This window comes from Cibotium barometz, chromosome 29, assembly GCF_041138505.1.
Source record: "Cibotium barometz isolate CiBa-2024 chromosome 29, ASM4113850v1, whole genome shotgun sequence".
In the NCBI taxonomy this organism is placed as follows: domain Eukaryota; kingdom Viridiplantae; phylum Streptophyta; class Polypodiopsida; order Cyatheales; family Cibotiaceae; genus Cibotium; species Cibotium barometz.
The window spans coordinates 37,850,521-37,869,977 of record NC_141074.1 but is presented as its reverse complement, the minus strand read 5'-3'; the positions used below and the strand labels follow the sequence as shown (position 1 = coordinate 37,869,977).

General features: G+C 39.3%; 1 protein-coding gene across 1 annotated transcript; it reads right to left on the bottom strand.

Moving 5' to 3' along the window:
• Positions 1 to 3,208: 3,208 nt before the first annotated feature.
• On the bottom strand, positions 3,209 to 5,156 carry LOC147622133 (crocetin glucosyltransferase, chloroplastic-like). Its single transcript, XM_086823682.1, has one exon. It carries the CDS (start codon positions 4,910 to 4,912, stop codon positions 3,347 to 3,349), a length of 1,566 nt encoding a protein of 521 aa, XP_086679808.1. The 5' UTR covers positions 4,913 to 5,156; the 3' UTR covers positions 3,209 to 3,346.
• Between the last annotated feature and the right edge of the window lie 14,301 nt (positions 5,157 to 19,457).

Genomic DNA, 19,457 nt, shown 5'->3' with positions numbered 1-19,457 from the left:
CACACATATATATATGTGTGTGTGTGTGTGTGTGTGTACATATACATATATATGTATAGTGAGATGCACACATATATATATGTATATGTGAACACACACACACACATGTATGTACACATAAATATATGTACACACACACACACACACACACACACATACACACACACATACACACACATATATATACATACATACACACACTTTCTGAAGCCACTATATAATAATGAATAAAAAGTACATTCATAGCCACCCGATGTGGGTGGTGCTATCAATAAGGAGCTAAAAACAATGTGAAAACACCTCAAACTGCTGAAGGGAGAGCTCTCCGAGATCGAAGCAATCACGGAGAGACCTGAAAAGAGTAGCACGGAAATGGGGAAAAGGTGGAACAAGGTCACCACAAAAGTGGAGCTGATTCCGAGTGAAGTAGATGGTCCACAACACCCAAAATCGTGTCCAGTCAAAGAAAAGCATGAACTTTGAAAGGTCCGAAGGTAATCTACCAAAGATCCAAAAAAGGTGTCCAAATCGATGGGGAGGGAAAAGAAGCTATAAGGAGCTAGAGATGCGGTGAATAAAGTCGCTAGAATGCTGGCATGTCCATAACATATGAGGCACAGTCTCAGCAGTGCGGAAGCATCAACGACAAAGAGCTGGAGCAATATGCCAGCGTGCAAGCAAGGCTCCTATGGGAAGCACACCAGTAATGCATCTCCACACACACACACACACACACACACACACACACACACACACATGAAAAGGGAAAAACCAAAAAAATATCACACGTGTGTGTGTGTGTGTGTGTATGTATGTATGTATGTATGTATGTACATATGTGTGTGTGTACAACTGTACACACACACACACACACATATATATGTGCACCCCTTTGTGGTGCCAATTTTCTTGTTTTTTTCCTATTCATAAATATATTTTCTCGACTCACTAAAAAGAATATGAGTTCTCAAGGAAATTTGTTCTCAACCTCAACTATGACTAAAGAGTCTCCAAGCCGACAAGTTGTAGTGGATCACACATGGAGCTGTTGGCATCCCACTGGATTGATAGGGTTTTTGGCATCCTCTAGATCACATATGGAGCTATGGAGGATGAAATGTCATCATTAGAGTGTATAAGAGAGAGAGAGAGAGAGAGAGAGAGAGAGAGAGAGAGAGAGAGAGAGAGAGAGAGAGAGAGAGAGAGGTGTAAATATATATGTGTGTGCAAATATATATTTGTGTATAATATATATATATATCTATATATCCATTATTTTTTATTTTTTAAATTAATATTCTTTTAAAAATATTAATTACATTAAATGATCAATTAAAACTGCCACATTATTTAAAGGTGATAATCACCATTCGTTTGGTGTGTACTTTGTATGTGTTGTGACATTCCTTTTTGTTCTTGTGTACCTCTTTTTTCTCCTCTTTATATGTGTGTGTGTGTGTGTAAATATATGTGTATACAAATATATATTTGTGTATAATATATGTATATATATATATATATATAAATTCCACAAAGGTGCATCAGAAGCCTCCTTCAAGACCACCAACACAAAGCCTCATGAAAAGGGTAAGGAGTCCACATCTGGACAAAGTGTAGAGCAACTACCGCCGCCCTAATGCAACAAATGACCCAGCAATAGAGAATTAACCAAGGCTGGGATCGAGAAGGCCATCCACATCTTTATCCTAAAAGGGAACTCGTATGGTGCCCGACCTATTGAGAAAATCATACTGGCACCGAATGTCCTCATCTGAGACCTTGCCCAAACCACTATTGTACCTACTGTGAGAAACGGGGAAATCATGAGATCTCTAATAACTGCTACCATTAATTTTAATTTTTTAAAATTAATATTCTTTTAAAAACATTAATTATATTAAAAGATAAATTAAAAATGGCCACATTATTTAAAGATGATAATCAGTGATCACCATTCGTTTGGTGTGTACTTTGTACGTGTTGTGACATTCCTTTTTGTTCTTGTGTACTTCTTTTTTCTCCTCTTTACAATGAGTTGCAATCTCCTTCCCATCGTCTAAGAAGAATCTATGTTTTACCAATGGTTGTAAAGTTCTCATGAGTACAAAGTTCTTATAAGAACAAGTAGCCCCCATGTCATTCTATGGATTGCAAGTAATAGTAAACATTGGGTCCCAAGAGTTGCATGTCCCTATAGAGCCTACCTCTAATCATCAGGGGGAGGAGTTACTAAGGCAGTCTCTTACTCTCAAGGCAAATATAAACGGAGAGGACCAAGCTTGGAGAAACTAATAGAATGGATTTCTACAAACCCAACCCAAGTGGTCCGAACAGTCAATGAGGTAGGTGAAGGAACACCCATGTAAAGGTGTGACGTGCCCCCCTAACCCAGTGACAAAGACATCTCACGTCACTAGAGACCAACCCCACTGCTATGGTCATTAATATTGATGATGAGGCAATGCATCTTCCAGAGTATAATGTGCATGTACGAGACCACAAATATGCAGGGAGGACACGAAAGATCAATTTTAAGGAGCAGGATACAACCACTACTCCTAAAAGAACGGCGGCAAGGAATTTAAGCTTTTGATTTACTCTAGAAGCACTCATTCCTTCATTTTGTCTAGATACATGCATAAGCTAGTCTTAAAACAATGACATGAGAAATCGATGCAAGTGGAGTTGGCCGCTACTAGGAAACTTCTCACCACTCGCCCATGAGATAGATACAATTCAATTCTCATGTAAGAATCCGACACAGTGCATATTCAAAGTTTTAGCCTTGGGATTATATAATGGAATTCTCGGAAAGGATTGGCTCGTCAAAAATCAAGCTAATATCCTTTGCCACAAAGGGAACCCTCTTGTAAACCTTCTCTCACTTGGAGCATGTCCAAAGGGGGGGCAGGGAGAGTGAGGGGGTGAGTGGGGTGTGTGGGGTGTGGTCATTTATATTCTTCACTTGCAAAAATTCTTAAAATATTTGGGTGATCAAACTTGTCATTACTTTATTCTTCACTTCTAAAAATTCTTAAAATATTTGTGATAAAATTTGAGATGTTATTTGATTATATTTGGGTCCCAAATAAATATCTCTAACGATCTCTACCAACTAGACTAACTTCGGTGTTTCCATCGCAACTTGTATCTTAGAAATATCTCTTGTTTGGGATCCAAACATAGTTTTGTCTTCACAATATACGAGTTTTGAGATTAAATAAAAAAAATCTATTTATGTAGAATTTTAAACTACAACTCCCTCTCTCTCTCTCTCTCTCTCTCTCTCTCTCTCTCTCTCTCTCTCTTTTGATATAACACATTAATTGAGATTACAACTTGTTTCTTAGTAACAATTTGTCCTGCTCCTCACTGCCTGAACAAAGCTTTTTGTGTGAACAGTAGATGAGCCTTCACCTTGAACGGCCCTTCTTGCAGCTTCTCTGAGCTTGGCAGCTCTCCTTCTCATCTCCCTCCCTTCTCCTTGGTGAAAGACTGCTTTTACAACTGTTTCCACTTCTCCAATGCCCACCTTGCCATCATCCTCCTGCCTCTTGATGCTCAACCCTACCTTCCAAATGTCAGCCACAAACTTGCAATTTGTGGTCTGGTCGGACATCATGGGAAACGGGATCGTGGGCACTCCCATGCTCAAGCTCTCCAATGTTGAATTCCATCCACAATGAGTAAGAAACGCACCCACGGAAGGGTGCAACAGCACTTGTAGCTGAGGCGCCCATGGAATAATCATCCCATAATCCTTTGTCTCTTCCAAAAACTTATCTGGCAAAACGTTTGATACATTCTGCAGAGACGACCTAGGTCTCATTACCCAAAGAAACGGCTGCTTGCATGCCTTGATACCCAGGGCAATACTGCATAGATCATCATCAGGGGGGCAAAAAACACTTCCAAAGGAGATATACAGCACAGATTGATCTTGTTGGCTATCCAGCCACCTTATGCAGTCGCTGTTATCCTGCAGCAAGCTTGCGCCAACACTGGTATCCTTCATGTCGCTGCCATCCAAGAAGGCAGAGGGCAATAGAGGCCCAACAAGAAAGACCGGAAAGGTTGCGGCAGCTGATTGCAGAACCTCGCAAGCTTCCCTCTCGAGCTCGTCATAGGAGTTGATGATGACTGCGTCGCAACTCTGCAGTGTTTCAAACTGCTCTTTTACTGTTTTGAAGAGGACGCTGTTGAGGTCGTCTATGTGGAGCAAAGTGGGGAAGCTTGAAGGGCGAAGAGGGGGCACGCCGGGTATATTATAAGACACCATATCATCCTTCCTGTAGGGGAAGAAGCCGTCAGAGGCAAGCATGGGTACATGGTAGTAGATGGAGAAGACGGAGGCAGACTGTGTCCAGAAGAACGCATTGGGGATGTTGAGCTCCACTGCAACACTGTGAGCCCATGGGCAGAAAGACCCAAACACAACGCAGCTCACTGGTGGACGCTTCTTGTTCAAGCTCTTCACAAGGTCCCTGAGAGGGGCTTCCATGTTTAACGTGCCCTCGTGAAACTCTTGCCACCTTGGGTTTATGTCTGTGTAATCAAAATCAGAGGGTAACCCATTATCAATCCACACAAAACGAAGGTTATCATCATCTCCATCGCGATTTGATTTGCAGCGCGTCTCCTGGATGCGCTTGTGGTTGTGCTCGTTGTTGACGAAGGTGACGATGAAGTTGTGACGGGTGATTAGAGATTTGGCAAACTGCACCATGGGATTGATGTGGCCTTGGAGAGGGTAAGGTACCATGACGGCATGAAGCTTCGTGTTGTGGCGAGTTTCATAATGGGTATGGACACTGTGATAGCTGTTGTTTTCATTATCGGAGAGGTGCAGAGTGTGTAGAAGGCTTTTGGCCATGGCTTCAGCGTGAGGGGGCGAGTATTGATAATCAGCCATTGTAATATGTCGCTTAGCTTGACTCTGTGTGTGTGCGTGCGTCTGTGCGAGAGAGAGAGAGAGAGAGAGAGAGAGAGAGAGGTTTTAGCTTACGAGGCACACAGCAGAAGAGATTAGATGAACGAGAGAGAGAGAGAGAGAGAGAGAGAGATTTAGCTGGCAAGGCACAAACACGAGAAGAGATTGCATGTACGCAGAGAGGTTGCGTGACCACACAGAGAACAGATTAAATGGACGCCTATCATTACCATCCACGTCGCTCTTGATCGACGCCCACGAGACACACGCCGCCATTCACTACTCAACAATCAGTTCAACAAACCCTTCCCTCTTGCAAGCAGTGGCACTGCTGCTCAATCACATCTTATCTACAGAAGTATTTTTAAAATAAAAATAAAAATAAAAATAAAATAAAGCATTTCCAAACATTGTTTCTTTAATGTAAACAAGTGGAAATTCCTTCCACGATGGCCTTCCAAATTCCAATTCGAGTGAGTGTGTGTGTGGGCGCTCCGCCGTGCTCATGCATGAGCCAAAGATTGCCAAATCGATGAGGGGTTTCCTAAATTCTTCAAATTAAATCCAACTAGATTTAGAGAGAGAGAGAGAGAGGGGTATTAGAATGCAACACGAGGGCATATACGACCAACGGTGGGTGTCAAATCCATAAGGGGCTTTAAAAAGTGAAAATTTTGAATCAATCATACTAAAGCAAAGCAAATTGAAAGAGCCTTCTCAAAAAATAAAATAAAATTCGTAATATAAGGAAGACTCACGAGAGTGGTATGGAGAGAAAAGTCTCATCATCTTGGTATTTTACCTCTCTTACATAAATGTGTGACATACCACATATCATGAGAATGCAAACCCCAAGAGAAATGAACAAAGAACCCAACCACAAATCCAATTATCATCACTCTTCCTAGAAGAACCCTAAGGCTTTAAATATTCAATCATAGTTTTTCTCGAGAGTTCCCCTATGGATATTGTAAAATCAACCACTTTAAAGGCCTTTGCCTTTGGGGCAGGCCAAAAAAAAACCGTCCTTTGGTGTAATTTTCACGGCTCAAATTGAGAAAAGTGGTTGTAATTTTGATTAACCTTGATTTTAAAGATTCGAAATTTTAGTTATAAATGTGCATTTTAGTTAGTAGATGCCCTCTCTCTATGTTGCTATGAGACCCTCGCACTGGCACTGGCACTGGCATCGGCACTGGCACTGGCAGTGTAGCACAATCTACATAAAATTTAAAAAAAATAAAGAGTTTCCAAACATTGTTTGCTTAAATATGTCTTGACCTGAACCATCCTTTAGTGTAACTTTCATGGCCCAAATTGAGAAAACCAGTTGTAATTTTGACATATCATGAGAATGCAAACCCCAAGAGAAATGAACACAGAACCCAACCACAAATCCAATTATCATCTGATTCACTCTTCCCCTAGAAGAACCCCAAGGCTTTAAATATTCAATCATAGTTTTTCTCGAGAGTTCCCCTATGAATATTGTAAAATCGACCACTTTAAAGGCCTTTGCCTTTGGGGCAGGCCAAAAAAAGCCGTTCTTTGGTGTAATTTTCACGGCTCAAATTGAGAAAACACTACTAGCCATTGGGTGTATAGCAACTCTTGTAGCGACTCTTTTTCGTCGTATAAGTGACGCTATTTAGAGTCTCGCTACTACTGGAGTCGCTGGTACATCGTTTATACGACGCTATTAGCGAATATTATAAAATCATCGTTTTTCTCGAGAGTTCCCCTATGGATATTGTAAAATCGACCACTTTAAAGGCCTTTGCCTTTGGGGCAGGCCAAAAAAAGCCATCCTTTGGTGTAATTTTCACGGCTCAAATTGAGAAAAACTGGTTGTAACTTTGATTAACCTTGATTTTAAAGATTCGAAATTTCAAAATTTTAGTTATAAATGTGCATGTTAGTTAGTAGATGCCCTCTCTCTATGTTGCTATGAGACCCTGGCACTAGCACTAGCACTAGCACTGGCACTGTAGCACAATCTACATATTTTTTTTAAAAAAATAAAGAGTTTCCAAACATTGTTTGTTTAAATATGTCTCGACCTGTGAAAAAAACCATCCTTTAGTGTGTAATTTTCATGGCCCAAATTGAGAAAACCAGTTGTAATTTTGACAACCTTGATTTTAAAGATTCGACACTTTGAAATTTTAGTTCTAAATATGCATTTTTTAGGAAAAACTAGTTTGTTGATCTTGAAGGTTATCCTTTTCTTTCATTGGTTAGAATTTTTCCTTAATTTTGACATTTAATTTTATCCAACCCTCCCACCAAGGGTTGGATGAGGGCTTCAATGTCTATTAGTACATTCCCTCTCTCTTTGTTAGTATGAGACTGCCAATAATGTAGGAGATGAGGTGATCTATTGAAGGGTGTAGAAAAACTTTTCAACATTGAATTCAAAATCGCAACAAAATGCCATTTGCAACAAGAGACTTAAAAACTGAAGGTGTAATTTTAGTTATTTAAATTATTGGCACGTATTAAAATTGAAATCATTGACTTAAATTTCATGACATCAAACAAACAATAATACCAGATTTATAATCATTGATTTTAAGAAATTCAAATTATTAAAATATAAATTAAATTGTCGACCACAAATTTAATCAAATGATTTAGTATCACTCTATTATCTCCTTACACAAATAGATAATTATATGTATATCGTAGCACATAAAAAGAACAAAAACAATAGAAAACAAAGTAATGGTATTTGCTTTTCACCAAAGGCAAAAGAAATGGAAATGCCCTATGCTTTGATGTTGTTATGTAGAAAATAATTCATTATTATACCCAAAATTTTCAAATATGTAAAATGGCTGATATCAAACCAAATGCGTTCTGCTTTGAAATTTCAATAAATATAAACAATGGGATACAAAAGGATACACATTCAATTTTTCAAATGAACACTTTTGGGAAACTACAAATAGATAAAAAATTACTAAGTAGGTGTGTGGTTTGAAAAGATTAATATTAATAGTACAATTGTCATGCAAGTTTAATATAATTACCAATCAATTATCATACGCTTTCTACTTTGAAATTTCAATAAATATAAACAGTGGGATACAAAAGGTTGCACATCCAATTTTTCGAATGAACATTTTTTGGAAACTACGAATAGATAAAAATTACTAAGTAGGTGTGTGGTTTGAAAGATTAATATCACTAGTATAATTGTCGTATAATTTTAATATGATTACCAATCAAGTTTGATAATAAATAGTGGTAGGATTTAATAATCATTCTTCAAGAAAAAGGAGTGATAATTACATACATTGAAATAATTCACACACATTTTTGGTAATCATTTAAATGTCTTTTTCCTACAAAATTAATAATGCCTTTATGTTAAATTAACAACTTGGAAGGTCCAATTAATGACAACCATTTAATTAATAATGCCTTTATGTTAAATTAACAACTTGGAAGGTCCAATTAATGATGACCATTAATCATGGATTAATTAAAAATAACAACTAATCATGGGATTGTTGGAAACTTGATTCATGTTAACTGATTAATTGATTACTAGCAAATTACAACCAGCTACTATGACCATTATGAATAATCATATTTTTAAATGCAACCAACAAAATTAGAAGATTAGCATTAATTGAAGAGACAATTCATGAGAGCATTTTAGATGTAACCAGACATGGAATGAATATCGATTACAACTATTATGATCATCAATCATGAAATTTCTAGAAATTTGTTTCGTGTTAACTAATTAATCGATTACTAGCAATTACAACTAGCGTATATTAAATAGAAATTTACAACTAATCAAGATTATCAATCATGGAATTTTTATAGAAAGTTAATTCATGATGTTAACTAATTAATTGATTACCAGTAATTACAACCAGTCAATCATGAGCATTATCAACAATCGCACTTGTAAATGTAACTAACAAAATTAGAAGATTAGCATTAATTAAAGAGACAATTCATGAGAGCATATTAGATGTAACCAATCATGGAATAAATATCAATTACAACTAAAATGTAACCAACAAAATTGGAAGATTAGCATTCATTAAAGAGACAATTCATGAGAGCATATTAGATGTAACCAATCATGGAATAAATATCAGTTACAACTAATTATGATCATCAATCACGAAATTTCTAGAAACTTGTTTCTTGTTAGCTAATTATTTATGCAGGCCTCAGCGAGATCAGCAGCTTATTATTGCAGGAGGCAGCAGAGAGCAGATTGGTAGGATTCCGTGCACTATTTTAGTGCTTGAAGGGGCTTAATAAAAACACACTTGGGAGCTTTATGCCAGTACCTATTTAGGGAATCAAGGGATTGGAAGGAATTTTGTAGTTCTAAAGCCAACACTTTCCTATCTAGAAAATTGCATTCTAGAGCTATATCACTATTGCTTCTCAATCTAGCTAATGATTTTGATCTATGAAGTGTTTCAATTCGTATACGAAGAATGCTTCCTCGATCCATTAGGAATTTTTTGGACCCAAAAAGGGCCTCCTAGGATTCCTAATTTTAAAGGATTAGAGCTTAAAAAGCTAGGCTTAAGGGAGACAAAGGCTATGATGACCCCTATTTTTTGCCCTACCACATCACCCATACCCCCTAGTTTCACTTTTTAAAGGGAATATTCTCATACTCTCTCTCTTACTTTTTGACTTTTCTCATACTTTCTCTCTTACTTTTTGAATTTTTTATCTTCACTCTCTATAAATTGAATCTTTCTTGTCAGTTTGAAATCTCCTTTCTCATTAACTCCCACCATATCTCCCTTCCACATCAGCAAAACATTCTCGTATTTAGGTGGGCCCCAAAAAGTGAAAATTTTTTATTTTTTATTTTTTTTAAATTTTGAGGAGGAGAAAACACCACCCAACCAATATGTATAATGAAAATAATTTTTTTCTTCCAAAAAGCTTGTAATTCAAGGGTCACGTCAGAAGCCTATTAGAAGCTAGTACATCCATAACTAACTGTCAGGTCCCCACAACCCCATAAACTAACTGTCAGATCTTGAAATTGTGGGACTCCAAATTTTTTTTTCTCATAAATGTAATTTTGTGATGAAAAACTCCATGTTAGTATATTTCTATATCAAAAAGATCATTTTCTACTTAGAAAAACGGATTTGTGTTAAACCTGCAACAATAAAGTTTTAACAGTCTCTCTCTCACTCCCTCTCTCTCTCTCTCTCTCTCTCTCTCTCTCTCTCTCTCTCTCTCTCTCTCTCTGTTTTAGCTTCTTCCTCTACTTAGCTATGGAGCCTTTGCAAGCTGTGTGTATAGCCCCTTGTGAAGCTAGAAAATGGAAGGTTGATTTACACATTCGTATTCCTGAAGAGTATGGCAGCTCTAAAAAACTCATCCTACTGATGCACAATCTGTCCAAGCTCGTAGGATAGCTAAGGAGAAAAATGTAGATCTTTGGGTTGATGGGCATCTCTATCCAATTGACCCTTCATTAAGAGCAAACCCTCCTTTCCGCAATTTATCATCTTTTATGCAATTTGTTGGTGAAGGAGAGCTTGGCTTGTTAGGATACTGCAGAAGATTGACTACACGTGGAGCTTGGCAAACCCATATTCTCCAATCTCAATTGTTGCAAGCATCACAATTCAGCCTTTTACAATGTCAAGAAGGACTTAAAACATCATCAGATAAAATGAAAGAGATCCTTGCAGAGAATGTGGAGAAGGATGCAAAGATTCAAAGGCTAGAGGAACTTATCAAACGACTCAAAGCAACGCCAAATGGTGCTCATGGACGCAAAAAGACATTGGCTGGCATAGAATCTCTTGCGTTTAAAGGTGGAGAACGAAAGAAAAGAATTCGTACAACAAAGTAAGTAACATAAACTTTCACTCAGTGATTTAAACAAAATAGTCATGATTTGTGTTTTGCCAGGAATTTTTTGCAAGAGGTGTGTGGTTCTAATGAAGAGGGATGGAAGGATTTGGTCAAAGCCATTGTAAATACCAAGGATATTCTCTCAATTATTACTGACCCTCATCATCCTAAAATACGCCAAGTTGTTGTCAGCAATGTAGTGAGCGAGATTACCACCTTTATCGATTCTTCATTAATTCAATATGCTTGTGATGCAGCTGGAATCAGCATGAAAGGGTACCAAGCAATCTGTCAGGTTGTAAAAGATGCATTTCTAAGATAAGGAATCACTGGCACTTTTTTTCCTACACTCAAGGTGATTCACAATGTCAAGTGTATCAATAATGATGATGTGCAGCGAGCTATAGGACAGTTTTATCACATTGAGGATACACTAACATTAGACACAGGGTCGAGCAGAAAGAAAATCAAGACAACAAGTACAGAATTTCACTATGATGTTTACAATAACATCTTTGTTCATATTGAGAGACTACAATAAGCTATGGTGAAGTTCTATGGTCTTTCACCAGAAGGTGAGAACTTACAATTGCTACTATTCATGTTTTTCAGTAGAAAATGGAGACGATTATTATTTTTTGAATATTGTAAATTACCATTTATTTGCAGTTTTGGGGAGCACACTTTCATTTGTGCTCAAGCTAGATGAGTGTCAAATTGTGAAAGGTCGGAAGCTAGAACGTATGAGCATTACGCTCATGAATGAGGCCATGATTTGTGCATGGGAAAAGACTACCAAACCAAGTTTTAGTGTGCAATCTGAGAAAGAGGTTTGGTGGCTTGGTGCATTCGAGGTACCGAAGGAGACACATGAGGTATTGACATGGATGTTTGAAAGGACTCCCTGGATAACAGATGTAATCAAAAAGCAAATTGATGGTCAACTTTTAGATGTAGAAAACATAGGAAAGTTCAAGGTGGATTGGCATCTTGGGGGAGATTTGAAGACAATTAAATGCATGATGGGTTGTGCTCAAGGCGCGACATCAAGATGGCCTTGTCCATATTGCAATGCTCAGATTGATATTCCTAGGCAGAAAAAGACAAATGGAAAAGGTATACAGAAGGTTGGTTCTGTCGGGAAGGATACCTCAAAAGGTCCCAAGAAAGGGAAGAAGCAACAAGAAGATGCAGTAGATCTAACCGAGTCAACTGATGATGAAGATGAGGAACAACCAAATGCAAGATGGGTGGAAGGTGTCATGTCTCGTGATATGCCAGGAGAACCAAACAGGAATTCAAATTGGAGCCCCATCATTAATTTTCCACTAAAGAATATTCACTTTTGCACACTTCATGCATTCATGAGAATCTTTGATCGATTGCTTAAGTGCCATATCGATTATGCAATTCACAATGCCTACACAAGAGAGGAAAGTTGCAGCCCTTGGTAAATTAGAGCATCTTCTGAATTCTTTGGGTTGCCATGGCAGAAATGTGAAAATTGGAGTGAATAAGCAGGCCTCTGGTATGTCATACAAGGTTGCTCAAAAGGTCTCCATGACTGGATCAAAGGCAAGGAGATTTTTGGAGAAGCGAGCAAGCATAGAGAATTCAAAGAAGACTTGGGGACTCTGGAGAGACCTATGTGCAATCACCACAAATGTAGATTGTCCAATGCTAGCTCTTGTAAATATACGCAAACAGCTTTGGATAAATTTCAATAACATGGTTCGCATTATGAATCAAAGTAGCACAACTGCCCAAGAACGAGCATCCTTCCAACAACATATCATAGAATTCACCAAAAGTGTGCTAGGTGCTTGGGGAGAGAGTAAAGTAACACACTATATGGTAAGTTGTACAGTAAAAAAATAAACTGGTGTTTTAACCTTGACTTTTTCTAATTAAATTCTATTGTCATGTGTACAACACATAGTTTATGCGCATGGTGCTAGGAAGCTATGCCAAAACAGTGCGAATTTAGGCTATGCAGCAACGGTGGAGGCTCAAAATTCGCATTATTCTAGCACAGCTCCCCCAGCCACTCAGAATCATTTTTGATGCATTTATAATCAAGTTGAGTACATTGATTATGAGAAACAGTAATTTACAAGATAAAAATACCTTTAATCATGTGTAAAAATACATTATTTATCATCCAATGCGTCAGAATTGCTCCTGAATGACTGGGGGAAGCTATTCTGGCACTACTCCCCTAGGCTCCCAGGGTCATTTTTGATGCATTCACAAAAACATTGATGGTACAAACTAAAAAAAACAATGATATACTTGATGAAAATAAGTTTGCAAAAATTGTATTGTATTCATAAAGAAATGATACATCATCTTTACATTTAAGCTTTCTTACAATATTGAGCTTCCTTCTCTTGTTATTGGGCAGAATGTGCTCAAGAAGTGATTGGGCTATTTCTTGAGGATCCTCTATGCCTATGCTTTTGGCTATACCTATATGAGCAAGAAGCTTACCCCTAAATCTAGAACCAAAAACATCGAAGGCAATCGAGGACTTAGCCTCATCCTTTTTTGGTGCTTTTGTCTCCTCCATTGCTCCAGCAACAACAAGGGTATGCTTTTCAGCCTCTTATCTTGTAAAGGTTGTGAATTCCTCCTCTAGAACTAGGGCTTGCTCTGTGGTCTCAACCACAGTTTCCTTGACCAGAGCAACTGTCTCTGCGATTCTCCAAGGGGTAATATAGCACTATCTAGGTGAGGACCGAGGTTGGACATATCAAGGTCCACCTCACATCATGTGCATATAATGCCCAGGCATTCATCCATTCTCAAGCCAGCTGTCTTTTCAAGGTCATGAGAAGAAATAAGTATTCTTCACCTTCCACCACAATGGTGCTCAAGAGATTGATCTCAAGCTCTGGCAGCACCTTGCTCTCCTGGTGTGGGGAAGATGGGCCCGCATCTTCTACTACAGTGGGCTGTTCAGCTGCAGATTGTGCACCCTCTGGAAAGTGCTCTGATGCAAGCTACTCTTCTACACTAGCACTCGTTCTTCCTACTGCCTTCACTTCCTTGTCGTCCCTCAAATACCTTGCCAACTGCCATGCAGACATCTCTACCTCCTCATCCGAATCCTCATCACTGATGTGAGGAACGCAAAAGTGGCGAGCCACGAGAGGAACCTAGTTCCTAAATTGCCCTTCCCCAACCTCTTCACCTCCTGCTTATTGAAGGTACAATAAGCTCATGTAGGGATGCAGATATCGATGAAGCGTTCAAGGCGCTAGATGTAGGGGCAGGCATATTATTGAATGTACTTAAGCAGCTCAACAGGCACCCATCGATCATTGGGGCAATGGGAAAAGGAGATGGAGTGCCAAGTATTGCTCCATGTATGCAATGTGCATCTCATAATGTTGGAACACAAGGGCGAGCAACTTTTCAAAGTCGATTTCACGAGAGAACATGACAAAGAGCTTGCTCTTGCTCACCCACGGGGTGGTGGAGAGGAACTCATAGAAGTTGTCAAAGTGGGTAGCCATGTGAATGCAAAGAGATAGTGTGAGCTCGTGCTTGGTTTCTATCGCGTGAAAATGAGAAAGAAGGCACCTTTGGCTATTTATAGTTAAAATTTAAAGTTTGGCCTTTTCACACTAGACCGCTAGACAAAAAAAAATACAGTTTGTAAAAATATTAAGATTTCAATTAAATAAAGATTGGTTAAAAAAGAGCCTGCTACAAAATTACAAGCATGTCATCTAATCTAAAATTGTTATAATGTCTTCATTTTTTGCCCCTCTTGTGACATTTACTTCATGTGTTGATCTCCATCTCCTTGTTGACTTGAAAGCTTGTCATTGCCTTCACCTCGATCCTGAAACTCTTGCCCCTCATGTGCATCAGAACAGAGGCTATTTTCCCATATACTCAGTTCATCTTCAAGCTCTTCCACATGCCTACTATGTGTTGGTAGGGCTATGCACCTTGCTGCTGCTGAAAATTCAAGGTCCCCTATTTGCCATGATTCTCAGACCATGGTTGTCCCCTCCTTATGCTTCCCAATCTGTAAAAATATAGAAAGTGGCACAATAACCAGAAAGTGTAAGGGTTAACTCTAGACATGTAGTGGAATCAGATATACCTTTCTTCTCATCAACTTGAAACTTGACTATTCCACATTGTCAAAGCCCATGATGCTGCAGGTCTGTTAGGCTCCAATGCTTGCTTGCTGCCACTCGCTCAATCCATCCATTTTGCATCATCACAGCTACTCAATAGGCATAATTTCTTCTTCTAAGGCTTGAAGTGGGATCCATGTCCCGTGCTTTTGCATCCATCTTTGGTAGTGCAGACGCATGTACAAAATAGAGCGTGCCTTCAAGAACCTGAAAGACACTGTAGAATCTACTACTTTGCACTTGTACACATCACCTTGATGTGACCCCTCATTAACCTCCCAACCCTCTCCTAGTAATCCTTGAATGAGGTCAGACCGTACCTCCTTACAAATATACATTATTTTTGTTTGGTGCATTGGCATGGAATTGAACATGTGCATAAAAACATGTAAAGGACAAAACCAATTTATCCCTACTGACCTAGATGCCTTTGAAAACTTGAGTGATGTCTTGATATCACTTACCATCTTAAACTCTAAGCATAAGATAGTCCAAGCATCAGGTTTGGGCCATTCGGGATTGTTAAAAGAGGGGGGTTGGGGATCTCTTCTAGCTTGCCAAATAAACCTGGTTTTTTATCTACAAAATATGAGTGAGAAAAGAAAAAGATATTGTTCTATACAAGATCACTTGGGCTTTGAGATACAAACATTGCCTCTCCAATGGATGCATGCATAGCATAGAAAACTCTAGTGAGGCTTTGTAATGGTTGTTCCTCAACATAATTAGAGGGAAAAATATCTGCAGAGACATAGGAAAATGGAGAATCATAAGAAAATTAGAAACAAAAAATCCAATATTAGCATGTTAAAGCTATGTTTATGTTACACTAACAATTTGAAGGAAACCTTGGTCGTTGGCCTTGAATGTACAGGTCTCCAAGGGTACACATGTTGCACTATGGAAACCAGTCCTTCCTTCTTAGTATGCTTGAAGCCTTGTAGTATAGCTGCCCCTTCCAATGATGTAACATATTCCCCAGTTGACGCACTCGATGTGGTCCCTTAGAGCTTGGCTGCATGTAGACCCAAGCCCCCCAACCCTGAATCTTGTTGGAGCCCAAACTCTATTCTCATCTCTTGTGTTATGCAGCACAAGCTCTTCCACCTTCTCCCTAGGTCTTCTCACATTACTGGAAGAGGCCATGGTGGTAAGAAAAGAGAAGAAGGGAAAAGAAAAGCTTGTTTTACAATAGAAGAGTGGAGAGGAGAGGAAGTTTAGGGTTTTCAGTGCAGCAATGGAAAGCTTAAAAGAGGGTTAGAGTTTGAGAATAGGCTTCCTAAACCTAGGGTAGACTAAAGAGGGATAGAGTTTCTGTAGCAATGGAGAGGGAGGGAGCTTGAGAGAGAGAGAGAGAGAGAGAGAGAGAGGGAGGGAGATTGAGAGGGAGGGAGCTTGAGAAGGAGGGAAAGCTTGAGAGGGATGAAGTTTCTGCAGGCAATGGAGAGCTTAGAAAAGGAAGAAAGAGGGAGAGGGAGCTTGAGACTGAGGGAGCTTGACAAGGAGGGAGAGCTTGAGAGGTATGGAGTTTCTGCACAGCAATGGAGAGCTTAGAAGAGGAAGAAAGAGGTTCAAAATGAGCTTTCCAAACCTAGAGTATGTTGGGGGGAAGTTTGAGAGGAAAAACACACTTTTGGGAAAAAATTAAAATTTTTCAATTTTTAGGGTTTTTCATATGCGCGATTCTAGGTGGGGGACCTCTAAGTTTGGGCCCAAGAGGTAGGGGGACAAGAGTAGTAATTAGGAAAACCAAAGCCTAGGCCCCCTAGGGTCAAAGAAGTAAAAAATGTACACCCAGCCCTCTTCCTATTGGTCCATTCCTAATCAAAAGTTAATCCAAGAGGCCCTCTTTGGGTCCAAAAAATTCCTAACGTCTAGGAAGTGTGCATGTGATCTAGGAAATTCCAAGAAGTGATATAATAAATAAAAGAATAACTCTTAACCTAGGAGGTGTTTTAATTCTTGTATATGGAGAATCCTTTCTCGATCTAGGAAATGTTGTTATGAGATTCCAAGAAGTTATGAGTTTCTGTATAGAAAAATCTTCGTGATCTAGGAAATTTTTATAATTATATCAACTCCTATGTGGAAAATATCATTGATAGTCATATAATTGTACACACACTTGTAGTATCTTTTAATTGTACACACACTTGTAGTATCTTTTAATTGTTAGCTAGCTAGCATATTCGGGCAGTAACCCAATTATGACTATATATTCGGGTTATTGCCTGAATTTATTAATTAGTGCTCACAAGCGAGCCTAATTAATGAATTGTTTAAGGTCACAAGCATCGATTCAAATTAATTAATTAAAATATTTCGAGCGTGATCATCCAAATCAATTTTTAAACAGAGATCCTCTCTCTCTCTCTCTCTCTCTCTCTCTCTCTCTCTCTCTCTCTCTCTCTCTCGATTCAAACTACGCATGATCGTCCAAATCAAATTTTTTTAAAAAATGAACGTTTCTGATTTGTGTCTTTCTCTTTACCACCCATTCGACTCTACCAGTGCATAGTGACAAAAAGCCTTTTTATAGACCTATGTGCCGGCTATATTAAGGTGAGAGTGATCTTGAAAAATCTTTTTTTTTCACTTCAACCTAAAGTTTTTTTTTTGCTCCACTTTGGCCTAAGGTCTTTTTTTTCCGTCTAAACTTCAGCCCTTGATTAAACTAGTTAATGTGAATGAAAATTTGGCACCCATATTCAGAGAATTATCCCCGCATACCCTACCTAGCAAACCACTAGAGCGACATGGCTGACCAAAACCCTGACTACAAGAAAAAGGTAGGGATGGTGCTAGAGATGATGCATCATCCTCACATATGCAACCACTACCTTCTAAACGAGACCACCACAAAGTGGTGGGGCAAGGGTAACTGGTGGGCAAGAGGAGGCATGGCCGGTACTATATGCTCAGGGCTCACATGGCTAACCAAAACCCCAACTACAAGAGAATGGTAGAGATGGTGCATTATCCCTGCATACCCTACCTAGCAGCCACCAGATAACGATAGAGATGATGGATGGTGCATCATCCTCCACGTACCCAACCTACGCACACACCACCAACATCCTCCACGTACCCAACCTACGCACCCACCACCAACACCTCCTGAGCTTGGAAGCGGTGATGTATTGTGAAAATGGATGCAATCCGGCAAAGAAACATGTATATGGAAAGGGCGGGAGGAGGCATGGCCCGGATTACGCTCAAGGCTCACACTCTGAGAGAAAACTAGTCTCTAAGGAAAGCTCACCCACCCCTCGAGAATCCCTACTACAAATGCCATGCCATGTCTCCCCTCCTCGTCTCAAGAGGAGGTAGATGAAGCAGCAGAAGGCCTCGAGTGTGACGACGGTATGGCACGATGGGGGGTGTCGACATGATCTCTAACAACAACATACATACGATGTAGTGTTACACATGGACATACAAATAGAAGACTTAAAATAAAAAATAGAGTAGCCTTGTTAGGGTTAGCATAGAAAGCCCTATGCATGCTCTTTATGCTAACCATAGCCGAGCTCATAGAGTGTCGTATGCATGCATCGTGAGCTTTATAGATGCACAGACCTCTCTTGCATGCATAGAGTTAATAGCGCTCTCTATGCATCGATAGTGTTCATCGAGATCTATGCATGCATAGATCTCATTGAGGGCTCTATGCATACATAGAGAGCTCATAGAGCGCTCTATGCATAGAGGGCTATATACATTAACATAGTTCTTTCTATGTATGCATAGAGCTAGCTCTCTATGTAAATGCATAGAGGCTCTATGAATGCATAGATCTCAGTGAGAGCTCTCTATGAGCTTTATGCATACGTAGATAGCTTTTAAAAAAATATATCTATGAGCTTTATGCATACGTAGATAGCTAAAATAAAACCCAAAGTAACACAAAGCATGGGAAAGGAGGGTCAAAGGCATAAAAACTTAAAAGAGAGCATGATGGAGTTGGATTAATACAAGAGAACATGATCTACTCGAATCAAAAGAACCTGCAAACAAAGTAGGGCATAAAAGTAAGAAGCCTGATTAGGATATGTATAGAAGCATACATAATGAATGTTTTTAAAAAAGCACCCAGTTAGGATTAGTATAGAGAGCCCTATGCATGCTCTCTATGCTAACCCTATCCTATGCTCATAGAGCCCTATGCATGTATAGAGACTCCATTGGATGCATTCTACACATGCATAGAGAGTGTAAGGACCCCACTGTTATATGCACATTATGTGTGCATATACTAGGAGGCTAACCCACATTAGGCTTGTGAGCATGGGAGCATGGTAACAAGCTCTAACTAGTGGAGCATGGGTTAGGACTAACCTTAAGGGTTAAGGTTAGGGTCAGGCATCCAAGGGTCACACATGGGAAATGGAGAGTCAAGAGTCACTTGAGGGCCGTCCTATATAATAGGGGCATGGGGCACACTCAAGGGAGGCTTGGAGGCTTAGGCTATGGTCTCTTGATGTTATCTCTTGAGGCTAGGTTATGTT

Coding starts and splice junctions, on each gene's coding strand:
- LOC147622133 (XM_086823682.1), bottom strand. CDS start 4,912: ATGGCTGATTATCAATACTCGCCCCCTCACGCTGAAGCCATGGCCAAA.